The sequence below is a fragment of the Perna viridis genome, chromosome 9 (genome assembly GCF_037379345.1).
Source record: "Perna viridis isolate PV_CMFRI_1.1 ecotype Kerala chromosome 9, ASM3737934v1, whole genome shotgun sequence".
Lineage (NCBI taxonomy): Eukaryota > Metazoa > Mollusca > Bivalvia > Mytilida > Mytilidae > Perna > Perna viridis.
Genome location: NC_142453.1, coordinates 37,517,065 through 37,539,097, shown reverse-complemented (window position 1 = coordinate 37,539,097; position 22,033 = coordinate 37,517,065). Strand labels below are relative to the sequence as shown.

General features: G+C 33.6%; 1 protein-coding gene across 2 annotated transcripts; it reads right to left on the bottom strand.

Moving 5' to 3' along the window:
- Positions 1–1,099: 1,099 nt before the first annotated feature.
- Positions 1,100–18,192, bottom strand: LOC148608260 (uncharacterized). Of its 2 annotated transcripts, none has more exons than XM_088544464.1 (4): positions 17,932–18,192; positions 6,035–6,135; positions 4,207–4,879; positions 1,100–3,515 (listed from the first exon to the last, which is right to left on the bottom strand). In XM_088544464.1, the coding sequence occupies exons 2-4, from the start codon at positions 6,114–6,116 to the stop codon at positions 3,275–3,277; spliced, it is 996 nt and encodes a 331-aa protein (XP_088400590.1). In that variant the 5' UTR covers positions 6,117–6,135; positions 17,932–18,192; the 3' UTR covers positions 1,100–3,274. The 2 variants fall into 2 exon arrangements, with proteins under 2 accessions (XP_088400590.1, XP_088400589.1); XM_088544463.1 differs by lacking the exon at positions 17,932–18,192 and adding an exon at positions 13,227–14,245.
- Between the last annotated feature and the right edge of the window lie 3,841 nt (positions 18,193–22,033).

The following is a 22,033-nucleotide window of genomic DNA, read 5'->3' as shown; positions in this document are numbered from 1 at the left end:
AGGACAAGATCATCTGCATAGAGTGCTGATTGTACACCATTTGGCAGCTCTGGAACTAGGTCATTCATATAGAGTATGAAGAGAGTCGGTGGCAATATTCCTCCCTGTGGTACAACCTGTTTTAGAAGTATTTTTCGGCCATGTTTCACATCTACGAGTACTCTTGCCCTTCTATTGTACAGATATGAGTTGGTCCATTCGTGCATTCTTCCACTTATTCCAAATCTAAGAAGTTGCACAAGTAGGCCATCTTTCCAAACTTTGTCAAATGCTCTCTGAAGATTTACGAAGATAGCTAGCGTTACTTTCTTTGATTGAAATGCATTCTCGTCTACTTGAGATAGATGTGTTGTCTGACCTTCTGTGCTCTTGTATTGTCTAAAACCAGCTTGTTCGTGACCAAGAATGTTCTGCGATTTAAAGTATGTCTGTAGGCGCTTGTTGATTATACGCTCCATTAATTTGCAACAACTGCTTGTTAGGCTAATTGGGCGGTAGCTCGAGGCTTTCGACTTGTTCTTTCCCCTCTTCAGTATTGGTATCATTATGGCTTCTTTCCAACATTGAGGGACTCCAGCTAAGGTTGGGAATCTCTAGCAAATTTGTTAATCACGGACCTGATGATTAAAATGTTTGCATCCAGAATGGATGCAGTCAGTGGCTCGAGACGATACGATTTCCAGAATAAAAACAATTGGTGTTTTCTCTTTTAATGCAAGCGTTTTCCCAATAAAGATTCTGGTCCATCTGCAGTTTTGAAATACATACTCGCAAATTGTCTGTAATCACGCTTTTACGCTCGGGGAGTGCATTTTTTTAGTTACAAGTGGCTTTCTTAAAAGAGCAATGAAGAAGTGATACCAAAAACTTGGGATTTTATAGTATGTTTTTTAAAACACCTTATGATTCCTAGTTGATTTTCATTCTGGCAAGTTTGGCTCCATGTGTAGCAAATATTTATATTATAGCTTGGTGATACAAAGCCCATTAATATTGTATACAGGAAACAGGTATAGATCTACATGCGGAGTAGATTTCTAGACCATTATATATTATGTGCATTATGTTTATAGTCAACCAATACAATACATCATAAGAGTTTAAGAGCATATTTTTATTTACCAATCTAATAATCTGTTAACATTAATTTCTTGAATCAAAATAACATTTAAAAATAATATTTCTATAGAATCAGCAACAAGTAACAAAACAATAAGATAAAACTATTTACAATTTAAATACGTTTGTACAATTACGTGCAGTAACCATTCTCCGCTAACCCTGACGGAGTCATAATGAGCTGGACAGACAGTTACCGTCAGCTACCAAAGATGAATAGAAATGTGCTGCTAAGATGAATATTGCTTATATAGGAGGAATTCTGTTATAGAGAGGTAGATATACGAAATCAATTATTTTAACCCTTACCTCAACGCATTCTCAATACTTGAATGCATTCAATATTAGATGTAAAATCTAAAAAACTCGATAATTTAATTTATTAAATTTAGTCATTTTTCCCCATAGTTTAGTAAGTCAGTTTTCCCATGACACCAATATAAGTTGCAGAAATAAGACTAAACATTTAACAACATGACGATAAAAGAATTAACATGTGCTTGGCAGTGTTTTCGGTGGCGCAGAGAAATCATTCAATGACAATAGGGTTATGAGCTACGAAAATTTAGATTACTCATTCTGTAAGCATTTAACTCAAACATAGCTTAAATTTGTACCACAAGAGGCCATAATCTCTAAATCTACTAATGGACTAAAATAAATTAAAAAATAAGAATTTGTTACTTTGTTTGGGATTATTTGATTGACGGAGTGGGACCGATCTACATTAATGACGTCACCACACCAAAGCAAATTATACAAAATAACTTGGTTTGCTGTAAGAGGACCAACCAGTAAGAGACTGATAAAATGAAATTAAATTAACGACCTACACATTTGGTAACATAATTTACATTTACAAATTTACTAGTATAATTATGTACATCAGTATCACAGTATATTTTAAACTTCTTTACAATATATCGTTTTAGTACTTTTTGTGCTAGCTGTGAACTATCATTATAGTCAACATTAAGTCAAGTAGAACATTACGGAACACATTAAAACTGTGTTCGTTATTTTAAAAAAATACAAAACAAACTACAAACGAGCACTTCACATTGACACGTGACATGAATACCCACTTAATTCAACCAATCAAGAGGAGTTAAAGGTGAGGTTTTGGGAGGAGTAGTGACAAGTAATTTTATAATTAAAGGAAAAACATCACTTTCACTCGTGACATTGTATTTTTTTTTTAGAAAAAATGCTTATTATTGTTAAAACAAATGACCTACGAGTAAACAAAAAAACACACACACACATGTACCCATAACAAATCACTCCTCTAGATCAGTCGAAAAAAATAGATCTATACATATCATAAAAACTTAATTTTTTATATCACAGAAAATACGCAAGATTGTTGAATGCAGTTAGAATTTGATAAATCTTCTATATAATTCTAAGTATAGATAACCTATATCTAAACAACCGTTTTGGTGCGTATACTTAATTATCAACACATATTTCAAAGTGTATTCCAAAATAATAAAAAGTGAAATAATACAGTATTCTTTTCTAATGCGTGACATAGTTTAGGATTCTATTCTTCTTAAGAAATATGTAAAACACTGTTCTAAATTTGTAAAAAATCTATCTTTGATATCTTTTTTTCAATCGTCTATCTATCCATTACAATAAGCAGTTGATTTGAACAGTTCGCCAGTCGACTTAGCCCCTCGGATTTGAATAGAATAAGTAGAAAATAAATATTTAATTTTAAACTGACTGAAAAGTTCACCATGTTGGTGTATTTTATTCAGTATCAGAGACATATAGGATACATGCTATACACTAAAGTTGTGTGTAAATAACTACTAATATTTCACAATTAAGACAGACCCTGTCAGTACCGAAATACCTTTGAATACAGATACACACACCCATTTGATGTCCACTTCATACAGTTTTTAAAAAAAAACTGGGCGCACCCGACGTGCCGGTCTCATGTCCATATTCAAATAAATATATTTTTAAGACAAGTATGAACATCAAAAAGATAGTATAAACTCATTCGTAACTTATCAATATTTTTCCAGCCTAAATGCATGCACATAACACATTTTGTCAGACTACACGAAATACCGAAATGGAAAAATATATATTCCTACACAATACATTGGTTAAGTTAATTGAAAAAAAACTTTTTCCCCTAATATACAAAAGCAAAGTTTTTCCATCTATGTTTAATTCCTTCCCGTTTTTGAAGTTCCATGCGTTTGGCATGTATTACTTCTGATACCCATTCCTTATGAATAGTATAACCTAATGGACGCCGTGGTATGGTGTTATAGAAGAACGTCTCCATGTTTTCCATGTGGACTTTAGGTGGCTCAGGTTCTATTACCGGGTCATCGCACTGTACATAGTATGGAAGTCGCTGCATTGTTTTCCTAATAAAATGAAAAATGGCAAAATTTTTATGATTTAGCATGTAAAGACCAAGAAAAAAAAACGAGATAAAGACAACGAAAATATGTAGCTCCTATAATAGTTTCAGTATTAAACTAGTCTGATATCGTCTACCTGAATTCGTAAGCATATTTAAGCTAGTAAGATGCATGTTATGTAGTATTTAGTTGTAATTTCATATTGGTACATTTTGCAAACAATATGAGGAATAAATGCATTCATACAAAACTACTGACCAGGACAAAGTTTTAGTCACTGGCAATGCAAATATATTTACTAAGTTTCTTGTGTCCTTCATACAACACTCTACTAAGTTACACACTATACAAAGTGCAACTCGAAAATAATAGTAATAATTGATATGATTCTGGTTAAGATATTCACAAATCTGTTGATTGGTTAACCTGAAACCGCTCTACACAAGTTTTCCTACCAATACTTGGATAAATAGTTTCAAACCCAAAATTAAAAGCGTTACTTTATCAAACGTTACAATTCTCATTTCTTACTTTTGTAGTCCTATGATAAAGAGGGATAAACAAAACCTTCAAAAATAAACAACCATTTCCCATTAATCTCCCAAAAGAATATAAAAAAGAAAGGTTGTCTTCTTACTAAAGAAAACAGGAAACACGACACAGTCATGATCAGACCAAATTCTGGAGTACATACTTTATTTTTAAAGGATCACCATGAACTTCTGCCCGCCAACCATATTTTTCTCGGTCTCTTTCATACTGTTCTGGTGTTGGCACTCGGGACATATCGTCTGCGTAGTCAGGAACACATGATTTCATTGGTGTTGGATTCCTTGGTCTGAGTTGTCGTCCCTGTGTTGGGGTGTTATATCTACTAGACCCTGCTGATTTTATTGTTCTAGGTGGTGGAGTAGGTTTTTGTCTTGGTATGACAGCACTCTTTACTCGCTCTCGTTTTCGTTCAAATATTTCCGGGTCTGGTGTTTCTAAAGATTCCGTCATTGGAGCAACTGTTATATCATTCTGAAGTTGTTGAAGACAAGAAGGCGTCGGTGTCCGTGCCTCCAACTCGTCTGGTATTGGAATACCGTACTGTGTTTCGGCGACCTTAGTGGACCAGCATTGAAATGGAGTTGGAATCTGAAGTTTTGGAACTGGTTTAAAGTCATAAATTGGTGCACTTTTTGCTCTAACTTGAAGAGATGCAGACTGTTGGTTGCTAGATCTAGACTTGTGACTAGCAACACTCGACATCGGACGTTTTGTAGGCGTAGGTGATGGCCGAAATCCCTTTGGTGGTCTTGGTGATATAGGTTTGGGAGCAGTATAGAAATTGCTGTTCTGATATTTGTACATGGCTTCGAGCTCTGAAATTGAAGAGGAAAATATGTGTATTACTACTGTATAGCACTATGTACACTAAGATAACACCTCTAATGAAACCACTTGACATTAAAAGCATATCGAAAACAAGAAATATTGAACTTTTCTTCATTTGGAATATTCATAAGCAGTACTAAAAAATAAAGACAAATGCTGAACACACCAGCGCAACACTGATATTGGGGAGTTCTAGTAACTAAGGGGTATCTAACGAAATTGACTACTCTTGGACAGATTCTACCAACACGTGCTAATGTTATTAAAACATTAAATCGAAATATTGAACCATTACCTGGACCGCTACCAAAAACAGTTAGGAAAAATAACAAATTGACTCATCAACAGTTTTATTAAGTTAAACATCTTGACAATTAAATTCCGAAATGTTGCAGTATACGAAATGTTTTCATATTTCTTGTCAAAAATGATGAATAAGAATAATTTGAAAGAATGAGTTGAAACTTTGCACGAGATGATAATGTTGGCAACAAATTGCATACAGTAGCCACACAATGCATGGATAAACCTAAGGTTAGCTAATTGTTTGCTTTCATTTTGGGTTGTGCTATTAGTGAAAAGAACAAAAGCGTGTTATGGCACACTGCCAATACAATACCTGAGCAAGCTGATGGTGATCTGGCTAAAAGCAGATTCACAAAACATCAAATATGACCATGAAACACTAAATGAGTACAAGTGTAGTGAAACCTTTTTTTAAACCCTGTGCATTACAACGGAAAAAGAATTGGAACGTTTTTGCTTTCTGTATAAATTACTCTAGTACTGTGAAGTGATCAATATAAAAAACTTTCAGTTTGAAATGGCCTTCTATTCAATCATGATTAACTCATAACTGTAAACGATTTAGTTTTAATTACATGTATTCTATCCTAGTGTTCCTAAGTAGTTAGTGCTCTGTCATAGTTTCTTTTATAGGCGACGATTTCCTAACTTTGTCGTATAATTCTCGTTTATAAAGATACCATAACACCGTTTCAGATGATTGCGAGGATTTTTGAAAAAGTCAAAAATAAATCACGCATTTACAATAAATGAAACATCAGCAGTTATAGACTCGACAAAAAAACAATTAAACATTGAATCGAACATATTACAACAATTGTGATTAGTAAACTTACGATAGGCATTTGGAGCTCCCATCCTTCTATCAATATATACGTCCTTAGCGGACGGATACCATCCGTACGTCTGTTCCTTCATAATGGCTGGTAAGCTGAATCTGAAAAAGAAAAAAATGCGTCAGATGTCAACGTGTTACAACACTGAGCCAGATGTACCATTTGAATACCAATTCCAGCGTACAAAGAACTAGATGTACCATTTTGAATAACAATACCTGAGGGTCTTTTTACATATTAAGTAAAAATAAAGTGATTTAAATAAATCGCAATCTATATTTCAATGAATGAATTATATTTTTATAGCCCACTTCCGGAGAATAGATATTGCTGAACACAGCAGTATATCTTTGGCTTAGATTCTCGTGACAACCATTTACTTTATCGCAGGGGCATGAAGTACATATGGTTCTAGTGGGTACTTCCGTTATACAGTATCTAACGTCTCCCTGTCATGCTATTATTTTCCCACGACTATTGCCATTGTTGAATAGTGTAGCAGTGTATATACGGTCTGAAACGTGATACCACATCGAGATACAGTAGATAAAATTCAAGTCAAGTTTGCCCTTTATTTCTATTACTAACAAAATATATTGAGAACATTTTCTAAATGTTTAAAATACAGGGTTTTATATTCCTATACAGTTTAGTTATCAATAAAAAGCCTTGGAATCACCCCATGAAATGTTCTTGTCAATAGATAACATATGTTTAAACGACCAACAAATTGTATGGAAATGTTTGAATAATTAATTTGACTCCATTGATTAATTTTTAACATGAGAATTTGTGTATATTGTCATAGGGTTGCATGAAAACATGTTCAAATAAAATTTATTCTCTGTTGGTTACTGATACATCAATATAAAATACAAACAAATACACTGGGGTCTATAAAATATATGTTATGATGAACAGTCAAAATCTGTTCATTTCGTCAAGGGTCGAGTTAAACTGAAAGAACAAAATACTCGTGTGGATCATTGTAGTCAAACAGATGTGTATAAATCAGGCCTGATAAAATACTTAATTATCTATGTAGTCATGTTAATTTCAGTGAAGTAAAATAAAACGAAGTCCATTTTTTTTTCAAATAAGGTTTATGGACTCAATGGAGTTCTTTGTGTAAGAACTTTACATAATCCAGGAATATATAAAAGGGGGTTCCGATCAAAAAATTAAAAAGCGAGACAGGCTATCATTTGGTCATTTTTTTGTTATATATTTGCACAAATGTAAAACTTCAAAAAAGGTTGGGTTCCAACCTCGGACCCCTAAGTCCGCCAATGTAATCAATTTTGGGTTTATAAAATTTCCAAGCACTGTGTAGCAGCTATTGTTCTGAAGAAATCGATACAATTGTTTGTATCTGAAGTTACAAGACAGAGCATAAAAATAGACTAAGACACAGACAGGAGACAACAGTATTAACAACAAATACTTGTATTTATACCAAGTCACTGACAAATATCCAGAAATAAGATAAGAATAACATTTTGACTAAAACACACTTCCAGAAACAAATTGCTTTTGTTAGGGTCCACATGTCCTCATGGCGGCCGGTGGAGAACGCTTTAAGGACTTGCGATATATTTGATAACTTTATTTATTCAATCTAAAATAACACTCCATGTTTTCTGTGGCACATTTTTCAATAATGGGTCGGTATTTTGCTACTAATAACTTTCTGTAGACGACGTGTTACTATTGTTGGTACTTGGACTGAACCTGTGAAAAATGTAAATCTTTCGAATGAATGAGCAGGAATTCCAGAATGACACGAGTAATCCATCAGAGCTTTTTGTTATCTAACTACTCGTGCTAAAAAATTATGTTTAAGGCTTTCAATGGCGTACATGTACATATACTCATAATCCTTCGAGTACCAAACGCACGTGACCAGACTTGTTGTTTTCCGGGACGTTAAGTCCCATTTTTTGTTTTATGGAAACGATGAAGAATAAAATGTCCTGTTACATATCGTATTATCGATATAACAAACAAAAAAGAACAAAAAATGACGGAATTTAAACAACATCGGAAAGTTTGTCTGATGTCCGCCAATAAACGACACGAGCTGACAAGTGAATATTCATGGTTCATGATGAAACATCATTACTTCAACATAATATCGGCGTTTATGACCAATTGTGACAATGCATATTTCTATCTGGAGTCCAAACTGTAATGAAAGCTATTTAAAACAAATTTTTAACTTTTATGGCGTCTATTCGTAGCCTTTAAAGTAACTCGTGAAAAGTTTATGGCTTTGTGAAGAGAATAAGATGAGAGGCAAGTATAAATAGACATATAAACCGTTCAAAACGACGACTTAGCCCAATGAACACTAGCTACAGCACGGGTAAATAAAGGTAGTAACGACAAGTTATTGAAGCAAACTTTAACAAATTCTTTTTTTTTTAAGTCCTTGACTGCAGTTTCGGAACTCTCAAGGACGGAATATTTTCATTTCTACTCCCCCTTTTCCCGCTAAGTGTCGAGTATAGATAGATCATACTGATATTTCTCACTTTTTTGGAATAAACTGCTTAACTACATACACGAAGTTTTGGACCATAGAAACAAGACTTAGTCTACTTCAATTATAATAATCAAATGTACCGTTCAGGGGTTACGCCCTGACTCACTTTGATTATTTCTAACGCGGGTGGGGGTGTTATTAATCACTAGATCCACATTCTCCCGGTTATAAAAATACTAGTTTATAAAAAAAATCGACCATAATATTGTTGTGATGACTTACAATCAGAATGCATGTCATGTTTACTTCATAGTAATGTTGAAATATATGCAATTTCGTATACAGCTTCATGTACATGTAACTTGATGGTATACATGTATGTTAAACAGATTTATATGTTTTGTCACGTGAATCCTTAATTGACAACAAGACATTTGATAATTAACGAAGACAACAGGACAATTTTAAATACAATTAGTTATAGAAACAAAATGAATAGAAATTATTAAATAATGAAACTACTTTTCAACCTTTTAAGAACCATGACATTACAGAATGATTACAGATACACCATACTGTTTCTATAGAACGTGTATCGATCCTCAATTCAACTCTCTATAGATCCCAATTAAGCTTTAATTTGTTTCTACAACTGATAATAATATTGAAAAGATTTGTGTATACCATTGAGTATAGCTACGAGACTTGCTAATGGGATAAACAAAACAAAACCCTGACAATAAAAACAGTCACCCATTACGTCTTATACATCGTTGTATGTCGCTATGTTACCTTTACTGTTAGTATATATGTACTTGTATCGTATTTTGTACAACTATAAGTAACAAAAATCCACTCTTTATGAATACATGCATTCATGCAATGTAGAGCTGGAAGAATTAAGACTGCTTGGTTGGTCCTAGTTTACTATGAGTACAATTGTAACATCAGTAGGTATCCATTGTGTTATACTGGCAACACACACACACACACACACAAACACACAGGCGCTCAATCTAAACTGGAAAATGGTAGATGTATATGCGGTTTTAGATGACAGTCCTGTATTCTAAATTATATGGCAAATGATGAAAAGATTGTCTGCTATATGCTACCCGAAAACATATGCTGGATACCTAACCCTCAATTACTGGTACAGTCTTAGTCCTGGTCTCTATCATTAAATCATTTGTAAACTAAGTCCAATGGCCACTGTCCTTTTCTGTTTCACAAGTCAACTCTTTGTGAGATGTGTCTCGTCGTTCTGTAGGCGTGAAAGTGAATTTCTTATCATGAAGTCTTCTATTATATAGGTTTTTAAGTTGAAGACATAAAATTCCGCGGAAAATCTTCGCTTTAATGTATTGCAAGACAATATCTATGAGTCACGTTCTTACGAAAGATTAAATGGAAGGTTTACTTTTAACACATGTATTGTTCATGCAAATCATTTTGACAAAACAGTAAAATGACTTGGGACATGGTTTAATGTTTGTTTTAACACTTCATCAGTGGAATGTATCAACTTGTACAAATATAACTTTTAATGGTTTAAGTCGAAATTCATGTTTAAGTCTCGAACGAAAAAATATTCACATGTATCGGTTGATTTGATTAGATTTACCACTATAATCCTATTACTGCAGCTAAGCTTCTTCATATTTACAGCAATATCCGTAGATTTGAATAGTCTCAATACTGTAGTTAATCTCATAGACTTTTATTGAAATATATCTGGAGACAGGGATTCATAGGTTTTTTTTTTGTGTATCATATCTGAAATAACGGGCTTAAGCATATTTCTGACTATGCTCTTTAACAATAAAACTAGGAAAGCACTGTCTTTTGTATGTGAAATATAACCTCATTTTCACAGATTTTTTAAGTCTGTCATGATTACATGAGGAACGAGGTATTAAATAATTCGGACAAAACGACAAAACCAAGAATACAGACAACACGCCATTAATAAAAACATGGCTGAACATTATAATTTGTGGTTATCTGTGTTAATTAAAGTGTGACAATGTCGTTATACAGAAATTTGTTCCACTCAGGAAAAGAAATGAAGTACAGAAGAGAGGCATTCGAAACTAAATAATAGCTGCAAAACATTGAAACCAAACAATAACTGTAAAAAAGAGGGAAAATGTCCATGTTCTGAAAATTGAATGTGTAAGGCATGTACCTCATTAATCATTATTCAGAAAGGCCCCAGCTGAATGGTTCTCCATAGCATTATGTAATAAATCACAATGATATTGATATATAAATCCCTCCGAGCTTTGGTGCACACGAATACCTCGGCATGGTTCCCTATATCTTAACTAATAAATAAAATTTTATTAACAGGAAGTGACTTTGTTTCATGCGTTAGTGGAGGACAGATCAGGTTTAACATTTTACGGAGTCAGTGATTCTTTTAAATCAATAAATAAGTAGACAGAATCACTACACTTTCAGACGTTACAACATTGGTAACTTGATGTTGTAATTCCACTTTATTTGATAAACATAAACGATACATTTTCAATAGAGAAGTAATCTGATGAATTCAAACGAATTTTCTTTCAACACTCAAGGTGATTACGATCAAAAGATGCACTATCGCAAACAAAAAAACAAAAACAAAAACAAACATCCATGTAACTCATTAACAACATAGCCATTCAACTAAGTTAATTCCTATAAACCGTCTGGTTGCTCACAAGATTTACCAACAGGACAAAAGTCATCTACTGGATACGTCTAGTGTCCAGGGGTGAATATTTATCCAGTGGATAATTTTTTGAACAACTGGGTCATATACATCTTACATGAAAAGAGGGCTAAAACTAAAGTAAAAGTAATACAAGAGACGACTTAAAAATCGCTGATTTTGGATAAAATGTACACTTACTACAGTAGCAATGGATCGTAAGTTCCGTCCCCCTTTTTTGGTTAGAAAAATTGTGTTCATTGAATGCATTTTTTTTTAAATTACCAATGATAGCCCGAACTCCCTTCCTATGTCCGCTATTGCATATATATATATATATATATATTGCTTTCGAGAATATATACAAAGATTTACGGAATAGGACATTGTCTACCAATGTACAGTTACAGAGACCAATCAGTCTCTGCTGAGTATTTATGCTTTGAAATTACATATAAGTTAAAGAATTAGGTTTATTTCTGAAATTAAGCATTGATGTCCAAATTTAGGAACAAAGTCGTGACATTTGTACATTTCATTTGTGACTATTTTTTTTTAATCCTGAAAATATAATTAGATTATCCGGATAAAATACAAATATGTGTTCGCTAAGACGTCACAAGGCCCACTTTACCATGAAAACATCATCAGAAACCCCATTGTGATTAGGATTAGTCATACGGTCAAAATCAAAACTAAAAAGTAAATGTTGAACATGTTATAAAAAGATAGAAGAGATTTTCGCTATTCTTATGGTTATAAAATATATGAAGTATTTATTGCATTAATCCCATTGATTCAAATAACTTTCTCCAAAGTTTAAATCCATTTTCAAGTATATATAAAACTCATTGTTTGTGAAGTGTTACCTATAAACTTGTGAGGATTTGATCAATACTGGAAAAATATTGATAAAATATTAAGAAGAAAGATATTGGAAGATTTATGGTTACAGTCACACCCAGGGATATTCTACATATATTTGTGCTAATGTAGTAAAAATATATACAAAAAATGTATACTTTTCAAGAATTTATGCTTTAAGTCATAAAATAAACGAAATCACACACACACACACACACACACACACACACACACACACACACATATATATTCAACTGAATTGTATTTTGATTAATATAAGAAGAGAATAATTTTAAATATAACCATTCTATTTATATCTCTATCTAGATCTGAACCGTTCAAATGTAATACATCAATACCGTGATAAATTGAAAATAAGAAAGATAAAATATAAAGGTCAAACAATACTGTTTTTGTTCTTTTATTTATCAATCTGACAAATTTTATAAATCAAATATTGACCAAGTATTCTAAAGGAATGTCCCCTTTGGAAAGTTTATCATCCTGACCCGGGCAGATCTCGAGCTTTTGAAAACATTCAAAGTAAAGATCTCTGAATGAATTAGGTCTGTATAATTAATTATTACCGTTATTTTATACTTCTACTGAATGTATATGCGAAAACTATATTGAAAGTGGAATACTTTACTGAAGTATTACATTCTTTAGAAGTATTAAACGAAAGAAAACATTTTTTTTTCAAAGTTTATTTCAAGTAAACTTCTTTTTCCGTATTCATTAATATGTCTGCTTCTATTTTAACGATCAAACAGAAATGCTCAAAAATTTCACAAATAAAAAAACATTCCAAATTAATAATGTTCAATGTTCATCTGGAACATTTTGCCTTACAGTGAATTATCAGTCAATTTCAACAATTATATTAGCTTTTTTGATGTTTTAATTATTCCCTAGAACGTGTTATCCATACGTTTGAAGACAAACCCACATTGAACACCAAGGGAAATTACTAATGCTTCGATGTGAAAAAAATATATTAAAACAAATTATGCAAAAACTATTCAGAGTTTAGACTTGTGTAGTTATCCAAAAATATAAATTAAATATTTGCTTTTTGGTCATTCCTACAAACTGGCTCTTTTCGTTACACAAACAATTTATTGTAATCAAGGTAGACAACTCACCTGACTGTTTTCTCAGACGATACAACAGATCCATAATCCTTACTCTCAAATAGTTCACTGATTGTTTCCATGACTTATATAACACCTAGTGTCATTTCTAATATTTTTGTCAATTTCTTCAGAACTAAAGTTCTAACTAATTTAAATTGTTTTTTTTTTCTTTAAACGTTGTGAGAGGGATTAGATCTAAATTTTAATAGGACTCTACGCAGATTTAATCTTTTTCAATCCCACTATATTTTCTTTTGGTTTCCTATTCAAATCAAAATTACAATATTTAATTGTCCATTTAACCATTCACGGTCTGTCAAGGTCTGTTCGAATACTTTGTGAGTATAAATGTGTCATCTCTTTAAATAGGTTTGTTTTAATACTTTTTATCCTTCGAATCCCTTAAAAATAATTTTTACAGGCAAAGCCAACAAACCAATTTTGACGTTTTGAAATGATCGCAATTTCAACACTTTTAGTCATTAGTTTGATAATCTACGAGTTGTTTTTTTTTTTTTTTTTTTTTTTTTTTGATAATATGTCCTCAAAATTCTATCCGAATAATACACACACGGTTTGAGCTTGTCCAAATAAAGACTATAGTTCTTTAGTAGTATCTCATAGAAATCTCTAGAGAGTATGTATCCATTGTAACAACCAGAAGCATAAACCTTTCACATAATAATCAAAATTCCTTCCTTACATCATAACTTTGGTCTACTTCAATACCGACGATTAATACATTTTCGTGAAGACTTCATCCATCTCAATAGCTGGTGGAGGAATACCGTAATTAAAAAGAGATAACTTTGATCTTTTTAAAAATCGAGTCTTGGTTTTCCAAAGACTGATTTATCCACGCAATTAATGTGATGTTAATATTCTGTGTCGTTTTGATAGAGAAGTTCGAACAACCAGTGTCTTCGTGTACTACTATGTTACTTGAATAGAAAGCACACTGCTCAAGACGTTAGTTTCTTCTGATTAAGGACTAACCAAAATATCAATGGTTTTATTTACTTTTCAGTGTCCAGTTTTAATGTTTGATAAAAATGTCATAAACAAAACTTGAAGAAAAACCATAATTATGCCACTTTCCTGAAAGTTTATATAAAAATTGCCAAATCGATACTCGTTACCAGTTGTGTCTTGTGCGAAAGCGGAAGTTGGCATCAATTTGCGACGTTTATCTCAATTTCATAATTGTACAAGGAGAATAGGTTCCTGTGAAAATTGCTGTTTTTATGCATTTGTTTCGACTGATATTATCCGTTTTATATTGGGTTCCGTTTTATTGCGTCCATCCGCTTCCTTTTAGAGAAGATAAGTGCGTCAAAATGCTTGAAAACCAAACTTCAAATAGTGGCATGTATACGTGAAGTATTAAAGGTCGTGTACAAATGTTCATACTAATCTAATTACAATAAGTAACAACAAACGTAAAAGAACCACAACGATTATGTTATGTCTTCGTTGTGTCGTTTTACACTGAGGGACCCATACCCCGTTTAAAGCATCGAGTTTCCAACACAACTTCATCCGACAGACTTTGAAAATACTTATTACAAACAAAATCTCGAACACTGGAAAATCAAAACTGACTGAGTCCACTTGGACCACTGAAAAAATCTAATTGTGGTATTGATGGTTGATACAAGTTTTCAAAAAGCATGGATCGAATATACATGTAACTAAAACAGATAGATTGAAAATACATTGGAAAAGACTAAACAACGAAAGAGATTGATAAAATTGACTTTGGGAACAAGTGTCTACGTTACACAACTTCTTCGTGGTATGAAGGCAGCCACATAGATATTTAACTCGAACCATCCCGTGATAACACACTTGAGAACACTTGAGTGGATATTTACTAAGACAAGATAAAAACAATCGATCTACAGACTTAATCTTCAACATTGTGTTAAAATAACTGATTGGAGTGCTGTCAAGACCGGAGATGTAAATATTTATAAACGAACTAACAGGAAAAACTCACGACACACACAGTGTGAAGGAACTAGAAGGCGAATCACAATTTGAAATAGAGATGATTTATGACGTAGTTGTGGTCTGTGTGGGGTACAATTAACATTATGTAATAACTTTTGTGGAGAATAAATCAACTCATTTTCATGACATGAAGTTTGAACCGAACACTAATTACAGATACTTGTTTTTCTTACATCTAACTAGAAACTGTCGCAATTAAAATTTATTATGGCTGAATCAGACGATTCTTAATGCTGGAAACCCCTTCGTTCTTTGAAGGTAATATGGAAGTTTCATACTCTGTTCCCACTATATTGCGGGACCCACTGTATCGCCATATGGCTAGATCAAGAGCATGGAACGATGCACATTTTCAGTATTTGTTGTGCTTGACATTTGGACCAAGCATAAACTTTGAAACCACACATTTGTCAAGTTTCCTCAAGGACAGAAAAATTCGGGAAAACTTGAAATTTTCATGTGATTTCCGGCCATTTTCAAAATTTTTGATGGTCATGTTCAGAAAATTGCTGTTAAACTGAATGGAGATGAAAGAAGGATTTAAAAGTAAAAAAAGTAAAAACCATTGCAAGGTTTTTGATAGAAGTAATTCTATTGAATTTTCTTTTCAATACAGTGATACAATGAGAACATTTTTTTAGGTACAGAGATTTACCTTACCTTTTTGCAAGCAATTACTGGGTGTTCAAGATGCTGCATACAAAAATAGGTTGAGTGCAATGATAGGTTAGATGTTGTTCTAACTTGAGACAAAATAAAAAAATCCAGTTGCATATACATGTACAATGTACTTCAGTTAGATAAATTCTTCCCGCAAAAATTCTTACCAGTTTTCAACCAGTTTTACGGGTAAGTGATGCTAATACTACTGAGCCTGCTCAGAAATTATGCAGAAAGCATAAATTAACTAAATGTATATTTAACGGGCCCCTTTTTACATGGTATGATACTGTATAGGATCAGATTATAACTCACTGTACTAATATATCTGTAATTGTTAAATAGTACTTAGATCCCTGTTATATTTAATTAATTATTGTTCTTTCCAGTTAATTAATCGCTTTGTAATTTTGTATACAGGATGTTATTTATTTAGGATTAATTACTAATTAGGTATTATAATATTACCCACAACTAGTATGGACACATTGGTTTATTGTTTGCAGATGACTTCGGCGAAACAAATAATACTTCACATTTTTTAAGTTCATATAATAATCCATATGTTAAACTAAATTTGAACCTTCTACAGTCGGTATGATATGACCTCATCTTCACAGAAATTAGCTCCAGAGCATACCGAAACGTGTGACATAACAGGCCTCCAGACTGACAAGTAATTTTACTCTACTTGTAATTATATCGCACGCAAATTGGATGAGAGTATCTTCCAGGTTCTTGCCATGTAGCCTCACTACATAAAGCTATCTAATAAACTTATAGGAATGATTTATCAAAGTGCTGCTTTCACCAACACATATTAGGGTCAAATATCAACAGACTACAATGCTGCATTCATTTTATACAGAATGTTCATGCTTTCAGTCCTGGATATTTGGTTTCGTGTAAAATAAATTTAATTTTGGGCAATAAACCAAGTAAAAATTAAGAGCACTTTATGAAATTGTTAGACGACTGAACAATTATGGGTCCCGCCTAAATGTTCCAGAGAGCGCAACCCAGATTTAAGTTTTAAATATGTAAGAATAATCAAGCGAACCAAGGTTATAGCGTAATCAAAAGAATGTAATCCAGGGACAAAGACCAGACATGGAAAACAGACATACACAACAAAAAACATTAAATAACTAAAATCATTCATACAAACAAACAAAAGCAAAAGAACAACTCGGACTCCACTAAAACCTGGGAGCATGAATCAGGTGCACCGGTAGGGTAAGCGTCCTCTGCCTTTCTAGAAACACCCGCCGAAAACAACCTTCAAAATGTGTCCCCGAACAAGTCACTTCACAACGATAAAATGAGAAGTATAAACACAAAACGAAACCAAAGTTGACAACAAAAAGTTTGATATAAATATCATAACCATTAGTATTTTAACACATTTTGAAGCATCCTAGCTTTTATACATGACCAAAGATTGGACCTGAGTATTTATTTGTACACCTACACCGTTAGCGTTTAGGCTTGATTTCACTCATATTACGTAAGATAAGTAAATCTCTTTCTTTTCAAGTAATTCAGTCAAATCCTAGCCATTTAAAATTTATTTAGGTATTAATACCAACAAGATTAAATTCCACAAACAAGTATACAAATAGTAAACATCACTTTTAAATCAGGCGTGAAAATAACACTGAGCATGAATTTCAATTAGTTACCATCTTCATTTTGTAAATTTCTATCCGGGTGAAAAAATTTAAACTTCATTTGATAAGCACACAGTTCGAAATGTTCACATTTTAATGTGCGATATACACATGTAAGAAGTAGAAATATGGAATTAGAAAATCATCACGACCAAAGTTCAAACATAATAGTTCAGTAAATGGTAAAGTGGCCAAACGAAATATTTTATAATACATTCAAATTCATATTTTAATAATTCAACACCCTATTGAACGTTTTATCATGTCATATCCATAATACACACTCATGGCTAAATTACAACCTTACTGAATTGACAAGGTAAAAAATTAAAGGTACTACACAAAATCAAAGTAAAAATCACGCAACCTACCTTAAATTATGAAATTAATCTGTAATGTTTTCACCAGGACATCTTGACAATTTAAAATTTAGTTCACATTCATAGATCTAAATATCACATTTCCTTCCTAATTTTCGCACCTGTATTTTCCGAGCCTCGTTTTGACAGTTTCTAAGGACGCATTCAGTGGCCGGTTGTTTGTTTAAAGGCCTCACTCAGTCAACAGAGTAGTAGCTTGGTTTATCGAGTATATGGAGACAGCCATTAGGCCTGATCACTGCTGTTCGATATCACAATGAATCAGGTTAAACTGAATGAAATCAGAGTTAATAAAGAAGTGTATCGATTTTGATACAAGCTAGGACGATTTCTTACCAATGATTTATCAGGTATATAATTTCACAATAATTTTCAATATGTTCTATTAAAATTTAATGGTGTTTAATACAAAACAACCAGACATGAGATGGAAATTTTATTCAAATAAATATAAAGAAGATGACAACATTTGTTTTCCTTTAGTCTTTCTCTTATTTACAGTCTTTCATTTTCATATATACATTTTATCGGGAGGATTTATTTCCCTTGTGATCAACTTTTTTTTCTATTTTAATAGTATGTATCATCAGGTCCAACTAGAAATACCGTTGTCAAGCTTACAAAGAGATTACACCCACTCCAAATGCAGTAAAAAGCTCTCTCTCTCTCTCTCTCTCTCTCTCTCTCTCTCTCTCTCTCTCTCTCTCTCTCTCTCTCTCTCTCTCTCTCTCTCTGTATGATGCATACCTTCCCATCAAATTTCATCAAAATCCCATGAGAGGTTTAGGAGTACTTGTGCTGATAAGAAATGTGTACGGACGGACAGACGGGGTGTATCCTATATACCCTCAAACTTAGTCTGTGGGGTATAATGATATGATATGTGCCAAAGTTTAGTTGAATAATCAAATTTAAATTTCGTCTATTTTCATCGCAGGGCAAACTTATTCTTACTAATTCTTGCCGAGTTTTTCTCCAGTTTAGCAATACACCGATAGGGCTCAGCGCAGCCTAGCCAAACGCTAAGTACGGGGGCAGGATTGATTGATTGATTGATTGATTGATTGATTGATTGATTGATTGGGGTTTAGCGCCCGAGCAGCAATATTTCAGTTTTATTCAGGCTATAATGTTACCCTTAAATTGTCCATAGAATAAGGTCTTCACTCCCAAAGTTCTAGGATATTCGCATGCCCCGACTGTTCGATACAGAGTGTCCGTACGTAGATGTTCTTTCTTTTTCATAATATTTATCTTCAGCAGGGTACACGGTTTCTGTACGTCTTGAAAGAAGCAAAAATTGCTCACCCTCGTGCACCTCGTTGCCCGCTGTTGCATCTCTGACAGTACGTATGTCCATTGTCATTTTGTCGTTCCAGGGTTTGATTTGTGTCAAGGTCTATGCTTCCATTAAACATCAACCACCCTTTCGCTACAGTGTTGATTTTTTTTTCGATAATGCAGTTATCACCTGGTTTGATAAAATTCAGTTTTTGTAACTTCCCGTTTACCTGTTTTTTTTTTGGCCCCGTGCAAATCCGGGTGTTAAAAGAATAGGCCTGAAGCAGCACTAAGCTTGTCGTAAAAGGCGACTAAACAGAGCTCAGAACCTTAGCCTGGGGCTAGGGCGCTAAGCCCACAGAGCAACTGGGATGTGTGCCCCAGGTGGTGGAATGGGGTACCCCTGGTGTGTTACATGTTGGGGTTGTCAGGCTATAATACTTGTTCATCTGTGCCGTGAGTGCAGTGTTTGTTACTTAACATTTTTGTTCATCTTTAGAAAGCAGAGGATATTGACTTGATCCATACACCCTATAAATCATAATAGCCTCATACAGTATCTAAGTCCAGCTTTCTTTGCTTTTTTTTGTAAAATTGTTTCTTTACGTTTTCTTTTTACTTTAATAATCAAGAGCTAGTTTTAATTAGATTGAGGTCTCAACGATGTGACTCGAACGGTTTAGAACTAATTAATATGGACAAAAGGGGCAGAAACGAACAAATTAGAGCTGGTGTTCAGACGATGACTTGTGTCGTTTAGGAATTAAAAGCTATAACTGGACCAGAAAAAAAGCATTATTGTTATATCCTGACAATAACTTCTGTATAGATATCTTTTTATAACACATGGTGCTATACCACAAACAAAATGCTGAATGGTTATGGGGTTGTGCTTGGAACCTTTAGGAATAAGGGATCAAGAAGCGGAGTCTGATCAAAACCTTACTCTGTGTAAACATTCCATTGCAATCAAAAATAAGAGGTCTATATATCAAATTTGAAAGGTGAATTAAACGTTTTTCAACTGTTGAAGGTTCGAATACTGTTTACGTATGAAACTACGTCCTGCGAAGTATTATAATTTATGGAATCTGGTGCCTTGGGGATCTATTGGATACCATTTTTGCGGAGAAGGGGTTGATACCTGAATTAGTAATACTTAAGGTATAGATTGATGACGGGTTTTCGTGCAGCAATTCAGTAATATGTCTGAGGTAGGAAGACGTCAATTTTACTAATGTAGATTACTGTTTTGTTAGGCAGCTCCATGATAACCCGACTCAAGGAGGTAGACATAGGCTAAGGGACATAACTCTTGAAATCAGTGATTGGCTTGTATCATATTCAATTTCGCCAAATAGCTTTCATTTGAAACGGAATAAAACCAGTCCAAGTCACTTTGATGCTTACATGATTTTGATGTAAAATGCTGAATACAAACGTTCCAATGATTTGTAGGAGTTGTATCCCTTATCCTAGGTCTACCTCTTAATTTCATGCCTGATTAACCCCGAATTACATGTGGAACAATCAATTTCATTGTATGGTTTGATTGGTAAATTTTTAAAGCACACTCAATAGCAAAACGTTCATAACGAAAACTGTGTTATCAAGAGGACGAAAAAAAATACATCACTGACGAGAGGTTAGCGCGTTTAGACTGTGAACAGCATTAATTTTTATGCGGTCAAATAATGCATGTATAGCCTTGGTTGATATCAACAGTTCAGAAGGTTTATGGTCATCAAAAATTGATTGGCCAATATGACGATGAGACTAAACATCTTAAGAAAAATTCCATGTCTTATCGGACTGGCAACCCACCAAATTTGACGCTTACTGGATTTTTCGACGGGCCTCGCTGGCGGAGCAGGACATCCTTGCCCCTTTTCATTGTTTTCCGTTATCACGTTTTAGCCACATACTTGAGTTTGATATCTATGAAGTGTCCCATTTGGATATTTCGGATGTTTTCTTTCCTGTGCCAATATTTAGGCAACGACCATTTGATTAGCGAAGGGGGTCTGGGATCTTTTTTGGGGGGAAAAAATTCCAAACTTTGGAGGAAAAAAAATGTTTTTCCTCATCCGTTCAAAAAAATATTAAATGATTCTGTATTAAATTTTCCTCCATCTCTTAAAATGACAGTTTTAAAATATTAATTTTGATTTCGGTTGCTGCTGAAATATAAATGAAAAATCTAGTGCTTGCGTAGAACAAAATTCTTATACATCAAATCAAAGCCCCCACTCAAAATAATAAAAGGCTTCGCGGAGCACAGCATGATACGACCACAGTGATCGAACATCGAACCCTGAACAGTTGGGGCAAGTGTGGACACAATATTAGTTTTTCACACACTAAAGCATACGGACCTACAATTCATTATGGGCACAACAATTGGTTTGGACACAATATATCACAAAACTTGAAATTCAATTTAAAAAAGTTAAAAATCAGACCTATTCTTAAAAATAAAGAAGTTTAAAAAGTTGATTGGGATGTTGCCCCTTTGATCCCTTATAACTTAAAAACCGTAGGAAGTATCTAAAATCTGAGTGAAAAACATAGGTACGGATTTTATAAGGAATCCAATACAAAAATCATAACAGGATCAAAAAAAGATAATAGTTAAGCGATACATAGGTACAGCGAAAGAGTTGCCCCTGTATATTCAAGTAACATAAAAAAATAAACTAAAGGTGAAAACGAAACAAGACATACAAAGGCCAGAAATTCCTGGCTTGGGACAGGTGCAAAAAAATGCAAAGGGGTTAAAGTACTTTGGCGTGATCACTGCCCTCACCCGACA

What these genes read in the sequence shown, in the direction of transcription:
- LOC148608260 (XM_088544463.1), bottom strand. Translation starts at nt 13,297, where the DNA reads ATGGAAACAATCAGTGAACTATTTGAGAGTAAGGATTATGGATCTGTT. An exon ending in GGGAGCTCCAAATGCCTATC is followed by an intron (nt 4,880 to 6,034) that starts GTAAGTTTACTA and finishes CTTCAATTTCAG; the next exon opens with AGCTCGAAGCCATGTACAAA. An exon ending in GGTGATCCTTTAAAAATAAA is followed by an intron (nt 3,516 to 4,206) that starts GTATGTACTCCA and finishes TCATTTTATTAG; the next exon opens with GAAAACAATGCAGCGACTTC.